Here is a 23,081-nt window from a genome sequence, read left to right as displayed (position 1 = left end):
AATCATAGTTTAAACATTTGTGGTAAAATTGTATGGTAAGCACTTATACAAAATTGTAGGAAATATTTTTGTTGCATCAAAAAGTGTGGTTAGGATCACCATACAACACCATCCGACAAGCTAATGCAGATTAGATTAGTGCTATGTCATGAAAATGAGCTTCATATTTTAATAGAAATTGAGGAGAATAACAGCAAAAAGCTCCAAAAAAAGAATCACCACTTTCAATAGGCTGGCTACAGGCCTGTAGAATATAATTAAAACTCCATACAAAGTTAATTTCATGTGTTCCACTTTAACAATATTTGCTAAATAATATTTCCACATGAAATGCTGTGAATAACTGTTTGTGTTTATCTTCTAAGGTAAACAGAAAACAAAATGGCGGTCTGTAAATGTTTATACTTACTAACAAGTTTAATCTAAAAAAAATATATGCAGCATGATTGAGATATTATCTCTAAAATATTTACACTCTGCTGGCTGATGGACATCGTAACAAAATTAAAATCAGGCTTTAAAAAACAACAGGTTTTCTGAGCCACTAGCGAATTACACAAGCACTCACAATCCGCATTAATAAATAGTGACTGTAAGTAATTGAGCAGAGAATACATAAGCATGTGCCTCTTATGTAAGGAGAGATCCGGTTGGTTGACGTCGACAAGCGTATTTGAATACCGCATGCTATTGGACATCAGGCCCGGCGGGCAGTCAGAGTAGGCGGGCTTTTGTAGTGAGTGAACGCCAGTCAATAGCAAATGTATTTGGCATTGTGAAGTGCGAGTCTTTAAGCGAATCGGTTCGTTCTGATATTTCGTTCAAATGAATTGATTTCACAGTTAGTTCGAATCGTCACCAAGTAGCATTACAGCATAGATATATACAAATAGGGATGCTCAAGGCATTTTACAGTTTCTCTTTAGATTAAAATACATATTTTGAATACACTACTAATGATGGTATCGATTAGACTTTAAATAAATAGATACACAAACAAACAAACGAATAATGCCTTAAATACTTAATAAACACAAATGAGAACTTATTCAAACATCGTTAGAACTTAGATCTCTATAACCTCCAACCAACATCATTATTAATACATTTATTAATTCATTTTCTTTTCGGCTTAGTCTCTTTATTAATCAGTGGTCACCACAGCGGAATTAACCACCTTATTCATTATTATTATTATTATTGTTATTGTTGTTGTTGTTGTTGTTGTTGTTGTTGTTGTTAAATAACTGTGATCCAGGCTAGGATCCAGACGTTTTTTTAAAGCCACAAATCCATCAAGTTCAATAATTTACGCTCGAGTAAGAACGAATGAACAGAAAGAACCGATTCAAAAGAACGACTCGCGGGCGATTCGGACATCAGTAGTATCTGTCGCGCCGCCAACTGGAAGTAACCGAGATCAAACTGGTCGTTCAAAACGTTGATACATACGTGCGCTGCGTTTAAACGCTAGGCATTTCTTCGCGTCCGTATCAGCTACGTTTTGCGATTTCACTGTGTTTTTCTTTCATCATGAAGCTCCTCATTGGGCTGTGGAATACTGTATGGTCGATAGATTGAAAATCGATTGCAACGCATCGGATATTTGGATATTAATCTCGCGTTTGGCAGAGAAAATATGCATTATGATTCATGGTCATCTAATAACTGGAACAGGTAGGTGTCTCGACCCTCTCTCTCTCTCTATTGCTATTGTTAGGTATTGTTGCCATGTCTGAAATAAAGCAAACATCAAGGAACAGATGGACATTCAGACTGAGACATGATTGTTTACAGTCCACATCAATAAACAGAATGATAATACACACTCGTGCTATCAAACATCCTTTATGTATTCAAAAATGTTTTTGCTCTTGACAGGGTATGGTGTTATATCGGGACCAACCTTCTGTACTGATTTAGAAATGTCTCTCAAATACCAGAGATCGCGCCATAGAAACACATGGTGGACCCGAGATGAAACGCTAGTTAGGGCAGTATGTCAGATGACAGGCTTTCGCTGGCAGATTTGTATCGTTTAAAGCAGGTCAAATAACAATTCTGCTTGATTAAAACAGATGTACCTGAATATATCGTAGCAATGTGTTTGTTATTGAGGTAAAGTTGGTTTAATATTCACACATTTGGACTTTCTCTTTAACATAATTTCATTAAAGTATTCTTTTGCGAATTATACATTGGGAAATCATGATGACTATCAAAGTGCCACAATTTTTCACAGTCGGTTAAAATGGTGCTAATGTTGTTTTAAAGTCTTATTTACATTACCTGATTTCAGACTGAATAGTCAAAATACCATGGTAAACAATGTAGGGAGCATGTCACTGAACGAATGTGCGAATATAAAACCATCTTTACCCCAATGTGTTTGTTTACCTTGCTGTTTTACTCTCATTTGCAAACTATTGAATAGTCTGCTCTTTAGTTTACCAACAATTCCAGTGTTATGGATGTGACATTGACAGTAAAATTAAAATTGGATTGAAACAAATGTTGATATTTTCCAAGACAACTAACCAGAGAGTTGGTTAACATGCTAACATGTAAATGTATTTTCTATTATAATTGAGCGAAATAACCCTAAAAAGTAGTCTATGTGAGTTTACAGAATACAAGGCGCTTTGTAGAAATTATGTGAATTAAATAAAAAAATAATACTATCAAAAGTATGAGTTCTCTCTGTTGAGTCAAAAATATGTGTTTATTTTATTTTATTAAAATAATATGTTCCATTTATGAGGAAAAACGTTGTTCTGGTTGTGACAGATGTAAAATATTGAGGTAAAATTGGTTTTATTTTCGCACATTTAGACTTTTACCTTCTTAATAACTTCAGAAAAATATTCTTTACGAATTCTAAATAGGGAAATCATATGAGCAACCAATGAATATCAAAGTACAACATCGCTCACAGTCAATTAAATGGTGCTAACGTTGTCCTGAATCATACTTACATTTGATTTCAGACCAAATATTTTAAAGTACCATGGTAGCACAGGGAGCATGTCACTAAATAAATGTTTGAATATAAAACCTGGGATTCTCAACTGGTTTGGCCGTGGGACCCACATTTTTACATGGTCATCAAGCCGCGACCCAAATGTTTAGGAACTATAATACAATTTTAGGAATTATACTTAAATTGTATTTATTTGTTACCATAAACAAGTAGTGACAGATAAATCATAAGAAATTCACCAAGACTTACTAATAAACACTATTTTATTGCTGTCATTCAACAAAATGCGTCAAATTATAGAAACATTACAAAGTAAAAAAGACTAATACTGTTAATAATAAACTGTTAATAAAATGTGTTTTCTGGTTTCTAAATGTTGTTTTAATTTAGAAGGTTTCATGCTCTCTTATGAGAGCACCTCACTACATATGACATACATATGAAACCGGAGCACCCGGAGGAAACCCACGCAAACGGAGGGAGAACATGCAAACTCCACACAAAAACGCCAACTGAGCCAAGGATTGAACCAGCGATCTTCTTGCTGTGAGGCGAACATGCTACCCACTGCGCCACTGCGTCGCCCTTATTGCAATTTTCAACTTCATAAAGTTATTATCTATACATATGCCTACTATAATTAATAAACAAACAAAGGTATTCAACTATTTTTTGCACATTCGTTCTTTACAAATGGGCATGTTGGGGAGGTATGTTGGTGGTTGTTGACTAGAATAGGTCTGGTTTAATGTCACACTCATTTTAGGTCGTATCTGTGTTATGTTTTGCAGGACTTTACAGTGTTCGGACATGAAGAAATCGGACGGTGTGGATTAGACTATTGGGAATATACCACTTTGATTTCTCTCATCTCAATGTTGGGCTCCAGAGGACCTCTGCCTTTGTGCTCTGAAATGAAATAATGGCGACGCGTTGGACCGCATCGTCACAACACGATGAGAAGAAACATCCAGCCGTGTCGTCAGTTTGTGAGGTAAATAATGTTGATGCTTTTGAATGTGCAATGACACTAGTGGTTGGATGTCTGTACAATTGCAAGGTTTATTGAATTAGGTCTGACTTGTCTATGTTGAGATTGTATCAATGGTGGTCTGTTCAAACCTTCGACTGGGTGTCTGTGGGGTCTTAAAAAGTATTGAAAGTCGATAAATCAATTTTGAGAAATTTAAGGCACTTAAAAGTATTTAAAAATTCTTAAAAGCTATTACATTTTGTATCAGTATGCTAAAGTTTGCCTGAGTTTAATCTTTGAATATTGGAATGCTGTGTAGTTTATGAAATGGATAAAATCCTGTCAGATTTGACATCACACTGCTTTGTTTACTGCTGTAGCGTTGGGCGATGTTGACCAATTTGGCATTGTATGATGTCTAATGTGAAACGTCACGATGGACGATGGCATTGTCGTAGGCGGCGGTGAATTAATTATTTATGAATATTTAATTAATTCATAATGAATTAATTATTTGTTGCCTACCTATTCAACTACCTGACCCGCATGGTCTTTGTTTTACTTATAACCAAATCATAAATAAATAAAGATAAGTTGCACACAAAATACCACCTGTCAATCACTTTTTCTAAGGGGCTCTGGCATGAATATGCAGAGTGATCTGTGTCGTTATAATGGCGTTGACAAACTTGGTTGGGGAAAAAGGTGCACAACTAACAGGAGCCAACCAACAGTGTCTGAGGTTTTCGCTTAAATTACTACAAGAGTGAAAGTGAAAGATTGAAGCAGTGTACTAATGCTGTTCTCTGATAGATGCAAAACACTGAAGAGTTGTTAGATAGAGACAAGATTAATTAAATATCACGTTTAACAACTATACTAAGCATGATCCAGTGGTATATCCTTGATAAACTTTCCAACGTGCGCTGCTCTCACCTGGGGAGTTGTGCTCAAAGCACCAGCTGACTGCTTGGAGCTCAGGTGTGCATATATGCTGCAGCGCATCTTTTCAGAAATGCTAGATGAAACGCCAGTGTGGACGTTAATCATTTTAAGTTTGTCATGGGGCATGAATGAAATGTTCATGAGTGGAACTGCAGTTAAAGTCACCCAAAATTACAGGAAACCCTTACATGAAAGCACTTCACGTAAACACCTTAATTAAATTATTGTATACTAAGGCAAATTACGAGATAACAGATGTTAATGTAAACGTAGCCAGTAGTGTCTTAAAAAAAAAAAAAAAAATATATATATATATATATATATATATATATATATATATAAATAAATAAATAAATAAATATATATATATATATATATATATATATATACATATATATATATATATATATATATATATATATATATATATATATATATATATATATATATATACACATACATACATACATTATATATATATATATATTTTTTAATCTTTTCCCAGAGATGGGTTTTGGCTGGAAGAGCATCCGGTGCATAAAAACGTGCTGGATAAGTTGGCGGTTCATTCCGCTGTGGCGACCCCGGATTAATAAAGGGACTAAGCCGACTAGAAAATTAATGAATGAATGAATTTTAAATTTTTTTTTTAGAGACAACCGCTTTCTGTTTACATTGAAGCTGCAATCATTAAATGAAGCTGCCTGTTTATTTTATTTGGCAAGCAAAGCCCTTACTTATCTAATCTCAGTAATGTTGTGCGGCTGCCAGTGCATAATGTCACTCTTCAGAATACTACAGCAGCAGCTTTGGATTTTGTGTGTCCAGTCAGAATCTCAGTAATGATGATGTAACAGCACATGTCAGAAGAACATAACGCAGCGCGTGCTTGGATTAACCAATCAGTAATGGCAATACAAGTATGTGTGTGTATTTATGTGTGTAATCTCCTCACAGAGTGGGCTCTGGGGCTGTGGGCACAGAAGGTTGGTGGGCACAGTAGTTTGCAAACACGTCAACAGATCATGTGTCTAGAGGGATTCGGTATTTATATTCTACGGGTTTGTTTCTATCACAGCCAGAAAAAGCACTGCTTTGAAGGATCAGTGCAATTTGTTGCATATTTTTAAGTAACATTGCGTTGTTTTTGAAGAATGGTTGCATTATGTTAGCTTTAAAATAAGAGGTTTTGCATCTGTTTGATAAAATAGTTATTGATATGGTCTAAATAGTGTCGGCACAGTGGCTCAGCGGTTAGCACTGTCACCTCACAGCAAGAAGGTTCCTGGTTCAAGACTTGGCCAGTTGGTATTTCTGTGTGGAGTTTGCATGTTCTTTCCATGTTCGTGTTGGTTTCCTTCCTCATAGTCCTAAGACATGCGCTATAGGTGAATTGAATAAACTAAATTGTCCATAGTGTAAAAGTGCTTGTGTTATTGTGAGAGTGTGTTTCCCAGTACTGGGTTTTGGCTGTAAGAGCATCTACTGCATAAAATGTATGCTTGAATAGTTGGCGGTTCTTTCCGCTGTGGTGACCCCTGATAAATAAGGGACTAATGAACCGAAAAATGTTTTCAATAAGCTTTTTTTTTTGGATTGGTCCAATATCAATACTAATATCGGAAATACTCGCTGACACTGCACAATTTTTTTATAACTTTTAAGGTTAAAAAAAAGTTATTTTTTATGCTTCTTTATTTTTTCCATCTGTATTTATTAAGTTATACTGTAAAATTTAAATGTATATATTTTTTCAGTTTATGGTGTTTAATTTGTGGTTAAACTTTCGATAACTTTTTCGATAAAGTACAGTAAATAATATTACTTTTGAATGTTTGATAATAAAAATATTGTAGTTCACTGTATGTGTTTATTCATGTTTAATAGATAAGTCTGACGCACACTGTATAATTCTGTCGTTTTATACAGGGCTAGTAGATTATGGAACTGTTTCTACAGATACACTCTCAGGTATCGGTTCAGTACTCCATATCGGCCGATACCCTGAGCTCAGGTATCGGTATCAGAAAGGGAAAAAGGGTATCAGAACATCGCTACGTTTTTGGAATAACGTCCATCTAAAACTCTTAAAGGGGTCAGTTCATTAAAAATTTTAAGTTCTCTCATTATTTAATCACCCTATACGTGTTCCATACCTGTAACCATGCACTTGCCTATTTTTAGTTTTGCCTACTATGAAAGTTGATGGTTAAAGGTTTCAGCTTTCCTTAAATTATCTAAATTACCTAAATTATCAAATTAGAATAACTTGAGATTGAGTAAACAGGGAGTACATTTAAAATTCTACAGCACTGCATTTCTATTGTTTTTATATATGAAGATGCTAGATGTTCATTATTGTGTTAGTGTCTTGGAATTTTTAAATGTGAAGGGAAATGATTGTTAAGCAATGCATTTACATACATACATGCATAGTTTATGGCTGTACATTTGTCTCTTAACTCGGAATCTGAGATTGTGATGGTGTTGGCACAGTCTTTGTGCTCTGGGTGTCTCAGTTCATTGCGTCTCACCGCTACCTAGTTCTGAAGTTAAACAGTAACTGAAGTTCTCAGCAGGTGTGTGAATGTCCCCAGCAGACTCATAAAAAAGCTTTTATCCACACCGTTAATAATGCCTTCTTGAGTTAACAGCATCTGGGCTTCACTCAGCATCACTGCACAACCCACCACTGTGTTATGCAGTTTGGAATTCAATTTAAAACAATGAGATTTGCTCTTGTATTTTAATGGAATATGTGGTGTACAGACTGTAGCTCTTTAATATCTGTTAAGCTGTCCTACTGTCTAAAGGGAAGGCAGCATCTTTACTGTTTTTGGACAAACTGCACCTTTATATTTATTTTGTATACTTATACTTCTCTTGAACGGCATTTTAGGACCTTAATCTTTCCTCCTTTTTGGATGTTTAAACGTTGGAAAAAGTAATTTAATGTGACATTTTTTTAATGAAAAGTTTTTCTAAAAACATAACACCCAATAGTGTACATTAGAGCTGCACGATTCTGGCTAAAATGAGAATCGCGATTTTTTTGGCTTAAAATAAAGATCACGATTTTCTCACGATTCTGTGGATCTAAAATAAGGGTATGGTAAAAACAAACATATGGCACAACCTCGATAATAATATTTTGTTTACATCTACTGGTTTCTTTTAATAATTATATTCTACTTATAATGTTGAATTATTATGTTTGAGATATATGCTTGCAAGCTGTCATTGACAACATTATTAGACATTTAATTCACTGGTAAAATCAGACATTATCAGAATATATTCAACAATATTTAGGCTAGAGTAGTAATACTGACATTGTAAACATTTATTTTCATGCACAACTGTGTGTTCGATATGAAAGAAAAAAACATATCAAATGCTTGCCGTAATCATAACTCTAAAATGCGATATAATCATTTAAATGAAGTGCACACTTTCGGTTTTATTTTGACTGCTAAGTGCTGTTCATACTTCACGTGCGGCTCCCAAACGATCACTCTGTGCCACAAACTGAATATTATTTACAACTGTATCACCTGTTACTCACAACATATGCAGGTTCTGTTCACTAAAGTAGACGTGCGTGTCTATCATTAAGTAGAGTGCGCGCGCGCCTTCTCTGTGATAACAGCTCACGGTCAGCACCTTCCGTCACGTGTGATTTCCCGGCCGCGAATACAGCATAATATGAAGACAAAAATGACATGTTTAGGTGAATCATACCTTATAAATACAGTATGTGACTCTTTCAACATCATTTGGAGGTGTCCATGTCACTGAGCAACGTATGTGGAACAATGAAAAGAGTCGTGCAGCCGCCTTTTCTTCTCTCCTGAACTTGAAAATATGATTGACAGAATCGTGGAAATGCTGGATTAAGATCGAATCGAGATTGTGATCTTTTTACGATTAATTGTGCAGATAGTATACATCATGTATGTATGTTAACAAAAATGATCTCTGTGTTATTACCTGATAGTAACTAGAACATACACCAAAATACAAGCAAACAATTCAGCAATTTTACAGCCACAACAGCAGGATAGCTGCACCCGGAAGTAAGAAGATCCACAAATTAGTATTTTTTGTAATTGTTATGAATTTTTTACAACAAACAAGCACATGTTTTAGTATATTCTTAAACATGTTCGTGTTTAAAAAAAAAAAAACGCTAAAATAAAGACCGCTAAATTTGACTATCTATTGACCTTATTCTAAAATGCGGAAGTGTGCCTGTTTTCGCGATTGTCTTAGAACTTCCGTTCCGTTACCTATGGGAGAAATGACAAGGAATAATAAATAGCAAAAAACGGTTAAACTACTTGCTCTACAAACAAATGTTTGCATGACTATACAGACCAAGTAGAATAATATAACAAGGAAATATCAGTTTGCAACATCAAAAACGAACAGTTTTTAATGTCTAAAAATGAATGGAAGTGAATGAGACCGGAAGTCTCGTGCCAAAAAGATTCAAATGGCAGCGCCTGCTCGTCTGCGGAGAATAAGGTCAATAATCCATAATCAAAACTCTGTTTTAAGGGCTAAGGGGACAGGGAAGGGGTAGGGGCTCAAAAATAGAATTGGGGTTGGGCCTTAGTTTCAAAATTGGCGTTTTTTGAATAAAAACGAATCATGTCCACACTGGCGTTTCTGAAAAGTTTTCTGTACGCACTACAACGCTGAAAATGCACATCAATGCATGTCTGAGCTCCAGGCAGTCAGCGGGTGCTTTGAGCACACCTCCCTAGGTACACCTCATACAGTTGGTTGTTAAACGTGATATTTAATTCATCTTGTCTCTATCTAAGACTCTTTGGTCTTTTGAATCTATAACTTCTTCTTAGGTAACGTGTTTTGGCTGAGCACAAAAATAATTTAATATACTAATTTATGTAACCACGTACACTGATTCTGCACATTTGACACGGAGCAGCAACGTTTTAAAACCAAAATGGCCTCTTCAGTGTTTCCAAAACGCTCCGTCTTCGGGGCTCAAAAGCTCCGGTGTGGATGGAAGGCATAACCGTAGCAAAACGTATGCATTTTAAAACTAAAGCATATTACTGTAAATGGTGCCTTAGAGGAAGGCAGCTAATTATTGTTTCAGTATTGTATAAATTGAATCTAGATAGACAGTCTGCTAGGTTTTGGCGTCATTTATGCAGAACAGAAAGACAAATTTTAAGTGGAACGTCTAGTCATTGTGCCACTGGCCAATCAAAACATCATCCTCACATTTGGTGTCCCTCATGGTTAATTGTTGTGTCCAGTTATGTTTCACGCCTGTAATGAAGCTTGTTTAATTCATTATCACCCTGGAGTCCTCCTCTCGGGCTTTTAACATGAGCTGAAGCAGTGTTCTAGCTCAATAACATCACCCCCAAGACGCGCATAAAGAGTAAATGAGATTAAGCACATACAGTTGAAGTCAGAATTATTGGCTCTCCTGAATTATTAGCCTCCCTCTATTTTTAAAATAGACAAACATTTCTAAATAAAAGAGTTTTAATATCTCATTTCTAATAGCTGATTTCTTTAATCTTTGCCATTATAACAGCACATAATATTTTACTAGATTTTTTTAAAGATAGTAGCTTCAGGCAAGTCATTGTAATGATGGTTTGTTCTGTAGACAGTTGCTTAAGAGAGGTAATAATTTTGACCTTAAAATCCTTTCAAATCTATTTTTATTCTAGCCTAAATAAAACAAATAAGACTTTCTCCTGAAGAAAAAAACATTATAGAAAATCCTGTGACAAATTCCTTGCTCTGTTAAACAAAATTTTGGAAATATAAATTGTATAAAATCACAGGAGGGCTAATCATTTTGACTGTGCGTTTTCTTAAGTTCGTCCTTGTAGAACATGAAAGGGTGCAGGACTGTACCTGCTCCCTTCTCTCCTGACACTTATTAGACGACCCCCATGGGTTCCTTGTGCCCGGTGGTCTCAGGTGGGACCGTCCCATCTAGTTCTCCATGTCTAATGAGGGCGTCTCTCCCTGTCTGTCTCTCTCTCTTTGTGTCTCCCTGCCCCCTGTGAGGACGCCAGTGCCATGGAGGGTAATTAAAGCCCAGCTGCTCTTCTCTTTTACACCTCCATCTCACACACACACATATATATACTCTGGTGTTCCCCAGACGAGGTCACCTTGGAGGCTCTGAATTTTGTGTTTGTCGTGTAAAGCTTTTTGCAAACAAAGGGGGCGTTTACTTGAGTTGACACATTTTGTTTTTGTGCATTTTGAAGATTTTTTTTAAATGATAATGGCATTTCAGGGGCCTAAAATGCAATATTTTGAAACTTGGTTTACATGGCTTGTCTTGTTTTTATCTTGTTTCTAGTCCAAATATCTAAACAAGCAAAATAATCTGCCAGTGAGGTAAACAAAATAATCATCTGTCTAAACAAAAAAGACGATTATTTTGCTTGTTTTAAGGAAAAACTCACTTCATTTTGTCATATTATTTCTTAAAACTAGACAGTATTTTTTGCTTGTCTAGAAAATGCTTCTTGATTTAAGACATCATTTACCATACATGTTTCTTTACAAAGTGACATCGCCAACTACTAGCTTGGCACGCATAATGTGACTTTTTTTGTCATTTTAATGGATCTTTAAAAAGGAATTATTGTCTGTATGTAAAATATTGTTGTTAATAATAATAATAATAATAATAATTCCTTACATTTATACAGCACTTTACTAGACACTGAAAGCGCTTTACACATTGGGGGGAATCTCCTCATCCACCACCAGTTGTTGTGTAAATGAAGCCTTTAATAGTAAATAGTAAATTCAGCAGAAATCATATTAGTTAGTTATATTATATACATGTTATTTTATGTTATCATTTATGTTTGACAAGGGTAAATTCATAATTGTTTGTAAAATATTATTATATTATAAAATAACTGTTTTCTGTTCTAATATAAAAAAAAAAAAAGTAATTTATTTATATGCTAATTTAGTGCTGAAGGAAAAACTATTTGGATGGCATTGTTGAAAAAAAAATAGATGCTGGATAAGTTGGCGGTTCATTCCGCTGTGGTGACCCCGGATTAATAAAGCGACTAAGCCGACAAGAAAATGAATGAATGAATAATATAATTGTAATAACGTTCACGGCCCTTTGGCCGCCGGGAAGAAGGAGGCGGAGAACCGACGCAGTTTTAAAATATTCATTTATAACATGAACGGCAGCTCCTCACGGAGACTGCCGTCAAACTGAAAGCAAAAGTAAAATATGTCCGGGCCCGGTCCTCTCTCGGCTTCCTCTGCCCTCGTTCCTCCTTTTAGAGTCCAGAGCTCCTTCCGTTAGATTCGAGGCAGGTGCGCACCACATGTGTATCCACTTACGCGGTGGCCTCACTCCATTCCCACGGCTCTCGGCCACGCCCCCTCGCCACAATAATGTAATATAATATAATATAATATAATATAATATAATATAATATAATATGATATGATATGATATAATATAATATAATATAATATAATATAATATAATATAATATAATATAATATAATATACTATACTATGATATGATATGATATGATATAATATAATATAATATAATATAATATAATATAATATAATATAATATAATATAATATACTATGATATGATATGATATAATATAATATAATATACTATACTATACTATAATATACTATACTATACTATACTATACTACTATACTATACTATACTATAACATAACATAACATAACATAACATAATATAATATAATATAATATAATATAATATAATATAATATAATAGGTTAAATATTAAATGCCGTATTGTAACCAGTCACCTATCTAAGCCTGTGCCACTTGATTCAGCTTAAATGATCTGTAGTTATACCAGTACACACACAAATGCAAAACTAAAAATATTTAAAAAGTTGTAATAAATCTCATATCATTTTACCCTCATCTATTCTACATCAGCATAATAACCCCTTCTAAACCACCACCCTTTACAAACTCTCAGTTTAGATCTGACCATTGTCTCATTGAATCCAACTGGCCAAACCATAATCCAGTGTTGACAGGGCTTTTTTATGTGCGCTGTCTCAAATCTGAGTGTTCAGATCGCACCTTCAGCTTATCCTGTTTTCATAGGCATTGATTTTGGATGTCTGTTCTGCAAAACAAAGGCTCAGACAAGGTGAGGTGCTGGATTTCAGTGTGTGAGTGTGTATGTGTAAATACGAAATTACCCCCGCTTTCAGTCTTTAGCCTCTCCCTCTGATGTGAATGTGTTTCTGTGTGCCTGCCTTTGGTTTGCCCTCTATTCCAGTATATTTGGGAAATGCTCTTCACACAAAACTGTCTGACACTGAGGAGAGGATTGGCTAAAAATAGACCATGCAAATCAGGTAATGCCATAAACACCGGCAAATCAGAGTATGCACAGACAATTCCCCATCGTTTTTGACTTTGTTGTAATGAGGCTGGTATTTCTGTTTAGGGCTTTGCGCTAAAATGGAATTTCATAATATAAGTCATTGCATATCCTGGTAATTATAAATAGCACAATATAGTACCATTTCAATCAATTGATAGTTTATGTATAGACCACATGTAAAGGTCTATTTCTGTTTTTAAATGTTTAATTATATTCTCAGATATTCACTCATTTTTATTGATCATATTTCCCAATTTATGTAGAATTTAAGGCAAATGTTTGATTGAAAATGTAGAAATTTAAAATAAAACACTATAAAAATGTAAAGATTGTACTTTCAATATTGCAAATGTTATTCATATGTCTGTCTGCATCTCTGTATTGGCGTCTAATATTGCACTCATATAAATGATAAAAAACTATTGCCTTAAAAATATACTTTGTGTACCACAAATTAAACCATAGAGCATAATATGAAATTAGACTTATTTTGTTCATATGATATACACACACTGGCCACTTTATTAGGTACAGCCGAGGTATGCAGAGGAGTGTCTCTGAGCACACAACACGTTGAACTTGAGGCAGATGGGCTACAGCAGCAGAAGACCACACTGGGTGCCACTCATGTCAGCTAAGAACAGGAAACTGAGGCTACAATTCACACAGGCTCACCAAAATTGAACAATAGATGGTTGCCTGTTCTGATGTGTCTTGATTTCTGCTGCGACATTCAGATGGTTGGGTCAGAAGTTGGCATCAACAACATGAAAGCATAAATCCATTTTGCCTTGTATCAACAGTTCAGGCTGGTAGTGGTGGTTTAATGGTGTGGGGGATATTTTCTTGGCACACTTTCAGGCCCATTTGTACCAATTGATAGCATCGTGTCAATGCCACAGCCTACCTGTGTACTGTTGCTGACCATGTTCATTCCTTTATGACCACAGTGTACCCATCTTCTGATGACTACTTTCAGCAGGATAACGCACCATGTCACAAAGCTTGAATTATCTCAGACTAGTTTCTTAAAAAAGACAATGAGTTCACTGTTTTCAAATGGCCTTCCCAGTCACCTGATCTCAATCCAATAGAGCACCTTTGGGATGTGGTGGAGATTGCATCATGGATGTGCAGCCAACAAATCTGCAGCAACTGCGTGATGCTATCATGTCAATATGGAGCAAAATCTCTGAGGAATATTTCCAGAATCTTGTTGAATCTTTGCCATGAAGGATTAGGCATTTCTGTCTTAACAGCGTAGATCAATCCAACCTACTACTAGTAAGATGTACCTAATAAAGTGGCCGATGAGTGTATATTATCATATTTTACAGTCATATCACTGCCAGTCTTTGCTGGTCAACTGTAGCTTCAGCAAAGCCTTAGGTGGTCTGATTTTTTTTTCTTTTGCTTTGTTTTCACTCCGCGGTGATTTAGTAAAATCCCATCAAATCTGAAATGGTAAGATCAGCATCCTCTTTAGATGGTCAAATTCTATACATGCTTTGATCTCTAATCCAGAAGATTTCCGTAAACCCGGTGTTCCAGTTCTTGACCTGAATCCACTCTAGACAGACAATTCTGCCAATAAACCTCTCAGAGCTCCAGTCTTCCTTTGGGAAGCATCAGGATGGTCTCATTTAAGAGAAGTGTGAACTGCATATTCAATTCATAGTGCTTAATCATTGGGTATACAGTGCAGTATTGATCTTTTTTTTTTTTTTTTTGGTCTTCAAGAGTCTGTAGTCAGAAACCAGGCAGACTTGTATAGATTACCATAGCCTGGGATCCCCCATTCTTATTATTTCTAAATGAATGTGTTAAAATCCCCTAATTGTCAAAATCAAGTTGTGGTTTTGGACAAAAAGGGACATGGAAATGCATCTGCCGATTGCATTTTGAAGTACCAAATATACAACAACGTGGCTCTTTTATGCTTGCGTTATTTACCTTTGGTTGCTAGGTTACAAATACTACAGTCTGCTGCTCTAACAACTCGGAATGGAAACCTGGTTAGTTTTGGTTTTGGATGTATTACACATGTGTAAATCTGTGCTTAGATGCTACCACCTACTCTGTTGCACCTAGTTCCTTGCTTTGAAGTCACACACATTGTGACTATGTATTAACACCTGTGCATGTTCTGTTTTAACAATTAAAAAATTCAGACTGTAGATTGATGGGACAGGGTCGTTTGGTTACATTGGTTTAAAGCAGCTGTCCCCAACCCCCAGGCTGCAAAGCGGTACAGAATTAAATAAAAAATCAGGTTGACATCAAGCCTGAACTGATTTTAGGGGGTAATGGCACAGCAGGCACAGAACGTCAACATGACGTCCGATTGATGTTGTACCTCAACGTCGTAGTGACATTGCATTTTGGGTGTAAAAAAAAAGGGGTTGACGTCAAGTCTAAACTGATTTTAGGGGTAATGGCACAGCAGGCACAGGATGTCAACATGATGTCAGATTGATGTTGTATATTGATGCTTATAGTCTATTCACGGCAATATAGTCTTATAAAAGATAACCACTAAGTGGCTGGTTTGGCCAAAATAAGTGGCAAAAATAAAGATGGCCACAGTCACTAAATGCAGATAATCGTAATTGCACAAAATATGGTCAACTCTTCCATTCAGCTAGTGCAACAGTTTGTTGTCGTGTTTTTATGTCCTCCCAAGAGATATTAATAACTATATCTCATTGGCTGAGTTATATGACTGAAGCATTTGATGAGTTTGTGTTACATCAGCCTGTGCCTGAGTGGGCTATTCAGATGTGATGTGTATGTGTGTGGTTTTTATCCAGTGATTTGGCAGCCCATCATTGATTTGTTCTTTTGATGTGTGCTGTGACAGAAGAGCTTCACTACCGGTATTGATTTCATCTGATTGGCCCCTGGGCTGGTGGGAAGGGGTCAGAATATGAGGTTATGAGCCATGGACTGTTCCATTCACTTTTAGGGGGGGCTCAGTTTATTAATGACAGAGCTTTCAAGGTTGATCTATTTATCTTTTTAGGGAGCAGACCCCTCACAATTTCCAGTAATATGAGATCAGGGTAACTGCATTTCTCTTCTTTAGGGTATGTTTCAATGTTTGTGTTGGATCTCGCAGTGCCCATAGGAACACCATACACGAGATAAAGCTTTTATATTAAGTGTGCAAGATCGATGTCGTATCGAGCATGTGTTTGTACATAACTACAGATGAGTTCCTCGTGTTCCAAGTCTGCATATTGGGAGTTTGGCCTAACTGACCCACACAACACGAGTGTGTATGTAGCCCTGACCTGCCCAGAGATCCTTCATGTGTGGCTTCATCAATCCGCGCCACATCTTAATGTAATCTTCCCCATCTACGCTTTGAATTTCATGTTGCTGCAGCCTTTTATTACACTCCAGCATAAATGTTTGGCAGAGCCAAGAATAACCTAACACAGTTGTCGGTCTCTGGTGGATTGCTCTGGTTTAACTCGCTCAGGCTTGACCTAGTATCCCTCTGAAAACCCTCTCCATGGTAGTGCGTGTCCACTGAACCTGTTCTAGCAAATAACACATATTCAGCACCCTGGCTTTTATTTCGCCTCAGACTCTGATGTGGTTCTGCCTGCCAACTGTCTTTGTCTGACTGACAGTTGGCATTTGGAAGTTATTAAAACTGCATGTGTGGAACCAATCTGCTGACAGTTGGATTCCTTTTGTGGTCGATGCATTTCTGAGCCAAGATCTGCAAAATTCGGTCAGAGTCACCTTGGCATCATATCACTTCCGATATCACAGATCTAATGTTTACAAAACATCTGTCAGATGTGTAGATACCCCATGATCATTGTGTTTTTTCTCTTATCTGGTTCTAATAGCCAACATACTTAAGATTCAAATGAGATAAAAGTACAGGAGTTCTACAGGATATTATTAGTATTTATTGCCCATGTAATACACAATATTATGGGGCATTTGCTAGGGCAGAGTTGTCCTAGTTTCAGCCACAAATAAACACTGCAGTACAAATAATAAAGGCAGGATGAAGTCAAGCAGCAGAATAATAACCCATTTCCACAGAGCGGTAAGGTTTGGTACAGTACATTACTGATAAAGGTACCAAAATAACTGTATCTTACTACTTTTTTGGCACTTTTTTTAAGGCTAAGTAGCAGAATACGGTTCCAAAATGGTGGAGCTACAGTCACTGACAAGAAGCAAGAACATGATCGGCGCTATGTCCTCTATTGTTGTTTACTGTTCACATGTTGCATCTAAATGTGTGAAAAGAACAAGCTGCTTCTTTTCTCTATCTGTCTACATTTGAAATAATGAACTTGAGTGTGTTCACCTTATTCTCCTCATATGAGCGGGCGCAGCCATTTGAATCATTTTGGCTTGAGACTTCCGGTCTCATTCCTTTCCATTCGTTTTTAGATGTTAAAAACAGCTTGTTTTGCTGCTTGATGCTGCAAACTGATATTGTCTTATTATATTATTCTACTTTGTCTGTGTAGTCATGCAAGTAGTTTGACCGTTTTCTGCCGTTTATTATTCCTAGTCGTTTCTCCCATAGGAAACTCAATTGGAAGTTTTAAAACAATCGCAAAAAGGAGCACAATATGTGCTATATGGCAATATATTAACAGGCAGTATGGTTTACTTCCTTGAGCAAGAATGATGTTGATTGCAACTTTGATTTCTTTCTAGTGTAGTGCATGACTACAAAGTAAGGGTACTGTTAGCAGTGAAAATGCAAGACTTGTACCGAACTGTACTGTACTGTACTTTATCGTACCTAGTGTTTTGGTTGCATGGCAGGTAGGGGTGTAACGATACACTCAGCTCACGATACAATGTGTATCACAATATAATGTTCATGATTAGATATGTAACACGATATTTGGAATAAAAATTGAAAATTAAACTGAAATGCAAATTTTATCAAAAAAAAAATTAATTACCAAGTAAACTATTTTTTATGTATTTCTTTTGTTTCAACTTGTTAAACTGAACCTTCTTTAAGAAAATAAATTAAATAGGACTGTCTCTGGAAAATATTATTGAAATTATTCAATTCAATTGAATTTAACAGTAAGAGCTTAAGGCTTTGCTTGGTCACTTGCGTTTTTTGTGTGTGCAATCTACATTTCCAGGTAATCAGCAGTTCTATAAAATAATCCTGAACTGATGTGTATCTGTCTGAGAGGTTTTTATGGATAGCTGTCTTCATGTTGGGCATGATGAGTGACAGGGTGGCCGTCTTTTCATTACACAGGACAGTCGTGGCTCTTTTCAGCAGTTTAGGCAGGTTTACTATTTCTTCGGCGTTGCTGATGTCGGCGCTATCAAGTATATCATGTTGATGTGCATTTTTGTGTACCCCTGTACTCAAAAGAGTTCATGCTCGTCGTAATCATAACTCTAAAATGCGATATAATTATTTAAATAATGTGCTTTCGGTTTCATTTCCACTGCTGTTCATACTTCCCACGCGGCTCCTGAACGATCAATCTGTTCCACAAAGTGAATGTTGTTCACTACTTTATTACCTGTTCGTCACAACCTGCAGGTTCTGTTCACTGAAGCAGACGCGCGCGCGTCTATCATAGTCAGCCCTCTGTAGTAACAGCTCACGGTCAGCTCACGTCATGTGTGATTTTGCGGCGGGAACACTATATGAAGACAGAATGATATTTTAGGGTGAATTGTACCTTATCAATACAGTATGTGACTCTTTCAACACCATTAGAAGGTTTCCATGTCGCTGTGCAAAGTATGTAAATCACTGTGAAGACTTTAAAACTTAGGCTATTTGACCCAGTATGCGTGTCAAAAAGCGGACGAGTCTAAAGCAATGACTGTACAACCGAAATGTTGCCAGACGTCTGATTTTGAGAGGATGGGCCATCCTCTATGTCAACTCCACTCATCTTGGTCTGCTAACATTACTGCTGCTGCAATCTGAACTCACGTGCGACAGCAGGTGGAACGTAGCTCACGTGCAAACAGCTCAACTAATAAGAGAAAACGGACGGCATATCGTAATAAAATCGTCATAACGCCACGATGCATATTGTGACATTTTTGCAACGCAATAAATCGTACAACGATAAATCGTTACACCCCTAATGGCAGGTGATTGTTTAGTTGCCCAAAATGGGTTATCCCATTTCTCCCTCAAAAATAATTGGATCTCTCCTTTTAAGTAATTTGTTTGAAAATACATACCTAAGCATGAACACTAATCACTGTATAGTGATGCTGGCTTACTATACAGTGAATAAATAAATAATACATTTTCCCCGATTTGCGCATGTGTCATCCAACTCAGAACTGAAAGCATCTTCACCCATAGTGTGCTATAGTCTCATGCTCTGTTTCAACCTCATTCCTCTGCTTCTGCAATGCGCGAGAGGATTGCAGTGTTCCTGTAAAGCAGTAGGGAATTCAGAGTTCTCCGAGATGTGATTTGTCTTTTGCAGTCCTCCCTCTCTCATCCAGGGGTTAAGCCTGCTGCGGCACTGCTACCTGACTCAGCACTGCGAGAAGACGAACAGATGAAGCGTTCGAGTCATAGTGTGAGCAAGCGGAAGAGACCGATCACTCTTAAATACTGAGCACCATAGGGATACGAGCCTTCCTGTTGGTGTCATCACCTTTTCGTTATTTGGAGACCTCTCTTTGGAACATTTTGGTACTGACGTTTGGGTGGATTTTGTGTGTTTTGGTGTCCGTATGCATTATTAATCCAGCACTAATGAGCTGTGGAAAGGATGCGGTTAGCTGATGGAGTGCCTGCTGGGCAGGCAGATGGGCTCAGACCTGACGCGCACACTTCCTCCAACCCCCCCATCACCTTTGTGCCAGGAGCAGGCTCCAAGGGACCAACCGGAGAACCCGGCGATAAAAGATCCTAGGGCACAGGTGGGCACAGGGGTGCCATCTGAGTCAGGACTAATGACATGGCTCATGTAAGCGTCCTGGACTGCATGATCAGCTACAAATGGAGCCGGATATGTGACCTTTACTGCGCTTTTAACAGTCAGGTCTGTGCAGTCCTCTTCATCTCTATGCATAAAATACATCACAGCCTGCATGTCTTTTAAAAAGCACAGTATCTCCAGTCAAAGAGTCGCATTGTTCTGCTGATATTCATAGTTCCTTGTTCTGACACAGACAGCCCTATGTCTTATCTCATGGAAATGCTTGTCTGATACCAAGAATAACTTGTGTGTATTCCTGCAGCGTGGGAATGCAGAACTGGTTGAATAGGAGATGTCTGATTACTCAGAGTACTCATGACTGATCTATAATGTTTTGTAGATTTAAAAAGTATATACCTATATGTCAATATCATGTAGTTTTTCTGTTTTCATCTTTGCATGCTGTATGTCTGCTGATGAAATATTATAGTACTTCTGGAATTCGTATCTTCTGGATGATCGTCATTTTTTCTTGTTCCTTAGCACTAAAAGAGTAAGCATATAGGGTACAGTTTATTTTAGTACTTTTATTGAACTGCTAAACCTCTAGGGCTGCTCGATTATGGGAAAAACCATGTGTTAGTGAAACTAATAGCCGCTTTCACACATACACACCTTTCTGGAAAATTACCAGCAATTTTCTGGAAAGGTGTGTATGTGTGAACAGGCCCTTTTTGAAAATACCGGTAAATTCGTTCTGGCTATTTTCCGGAAAGAGAAGTTGTAACATAACCGGTAATTTGCCGGAATGCTGCGCTGTGTGAACGCAAAAGGAAGATTGCCGGAAAAAGCGTGTGCGCGTCTAGAACGTGAGACGTCTGCTTAAGCCAATCAGAACAGTCAGACGCATTTGCGTCCGCGCGGTTTATGAGAATAAAAGCCTTTGGATATTTTTCCAGACACATTTAGCTGCTAGAAATTAGTCAGATAACGTTTATATGTTCATTTTAATGCCAACCGTGTAATTAATTATCGATAAGATGCTTATGATAAGCCGTTGTTTGTTTAAACTTCAAGCTTTGCGTGTGCCCATGAAACAGCCCATGAGCGCCAGCACACACACATATCATGTACATCTCAACATGTAAATGTGTTTCTTTTTATGTTTTCATCGTTGTTCACAATACTGATCCATCCACAGAGTTTGTGATGTAGTCAAATGTTTACAAATACAAGCGCAGCCGTTTACAGGTCATTTTTGGTTAATGATGTCAGAATTTACCGGTATTTATGAATGGATGTGTGAATGCTCTTTTCCAGAAACATTCTGTAACGTCCTCGCCTGTGTGAACAGCGCTTTATGAATTTGCCAGTGAAGTCGTTCCGGAAATTTTTCATATATTTTACAGTATAACTGTGTGAAAGGGGCTATAGTGTACTGCTGGAGAGGGGGCGGGATATCACGCAGTAATCATTTTATCTCAAATCAAGTATTTTCATAATCGTTAAAAGCCAAAATCTGAATTTCGATTAATTCCACATATTCAATAAACCCCATAACCCTAGTTCACAGCTGGTGGTGTTTTCTTGTATGTGTGTGCGCGCATAGATCTCTGGCTTCTTTTCAAAGTTCATTTGGCACACATCTTACAGACAGACAAGTGAGAGACTGTAATCATTGTTCGGCTCTGTCTTTCTGTGTGATCTGAGAGCCGGGTCGTGCTGCAGACTCTGCAGTGCCTTCTCGCTTTGCCCCTTGAACTAATTTAATTTTAGCTCTGCTGAAACTGTTTGCGAGCATGTAGGACTGACGGGCCTCTGTTTGGGGCTGTGAACACAGTCTTTGTGCAAAGGCCTGCGGTATGATATTCAGCACTGACTCCAGCACCTGGTCATTGGATGGAAAAAATGACCGTCCCACGCTGGGTAAATCCTTAACCTTCCAGACGGGCCAAAATCTGTTAGAAGAACATCCCGTGGTGTTGTTTTTTCTCAGTTCATTGTGGTTAAATGAGCTTGTCTGCTGGTCTCATCATTTCCAAGACCGATAACGCCCTTCATAAAGCGTATTAATAATTCATAGTGGCCCAGCAGTGAAGATCCCAATTATATTAGTCTTTGGGAGCATCTGTGGAGGCCCAGGGGACTCTAATTGGCCCACCTGCTCTGCCGAGGGTGAGGGGCTCCCGTTCTTTGTGTGACTGTGGCTCACGCTCGCATCACACTCGCCCTGACAATACACCCTGGAGAAACTTCTGGAACATGCTGTGAACAGGAATTAAAGCATTATAGAAAGACTCCAGACTGAGCTGGTTTACTTTCACTGGGGCTGTACGTCTGTACTAATGATACTGCCTGCGGACTTCACCTTCTGTCCTTTTGAGATCACTCTCACATAGCCTCATACTTCTGGCTTATTCACAGGCCATGTGATGCAAATGGCACATAGTACTGGGGAGTAACTAACTAATAATAGCGATGGTACTACATGTAATGCATTTCTCAGTAGAGTGTCTGTAGACTGTATGTTGCTCTTTTTCTTCAACATAGGCTCATTCTGAAAACATAGCCCTATCTACATTTCTGGAGGTCGCAAACTGTGTAGCTAGAAGTATGTAAAGCTGCATGTTGTCTTTAAAAAGGAATGCTTCGGGGCTGTATGATGCCATTCCTTTTCGCGCTAGCAGCTGACCGCTTACCTTCGTATGGATGACTTTCCCGCTGTTACCAGTTTGTCCAGTGGTTCGTCAGCAGACTTAAGAGGCATTGAGCAGTTCACTGCAATGACGGGGTTCAAGTCTGGTGAAGAACGGTTCCAGAAAGCAGGCAAGACAAA

The 23,081-nt window shown here is 37.5% G+C and overlaps 1 protein-coding gene across 4 annotated transcripts in view; it reads left to right on the top strand.

Moving 5' to 3' along the window:
* The first annotated feature begins 1,416 nt into the window (after positions 1-1,416).
* The window catches only part of arhgap21a (Rho GTPase activating protein 21a), a 147,681-nt gene continuing 126,016 nt past the window's right edge, over positions 1,417-23,081 (top strand). For 3 of the 4 annotated variants that reach the window (XM_073939975.1, XM_073939974.1, XM_073939978.1), the window contains exons 1-2: positions 1,417-1,677; positions 3,772-3,974. In XM_073939975.1, the coding sequence (XP_073796076.1) occupies positions 3,903-3,974 (72 nt within the window). In that variant the 5' untranslated portion in view covers positions 1,417-1,677; positions 3,772-3,902. The remainder of the gene's footprint in view (positions 1,678-3,771; positions 3,975-23,081) is intronic. The other variant, NM_001353350.1, reaches the window with a different exon arrangement.

This window comes from Danio rerio, chromosome 24 (assembly GCF_049306965.1).
Source record: "Danio rerio strain Tuebingen ecotype United States chromosome 24, GRCz12tu, whole genome shotgun sequence".
Lineage (NCBI taxonomy): Eukaryota > Metazoa > Chordata > Actinopteri > Cypriniformes > Danionidae > Danio > Danio rerio.
Note: the sequence above shows the minus strand (reverse complement) of the source record. Positions and strands in the feature narration are given on the sequence as shown.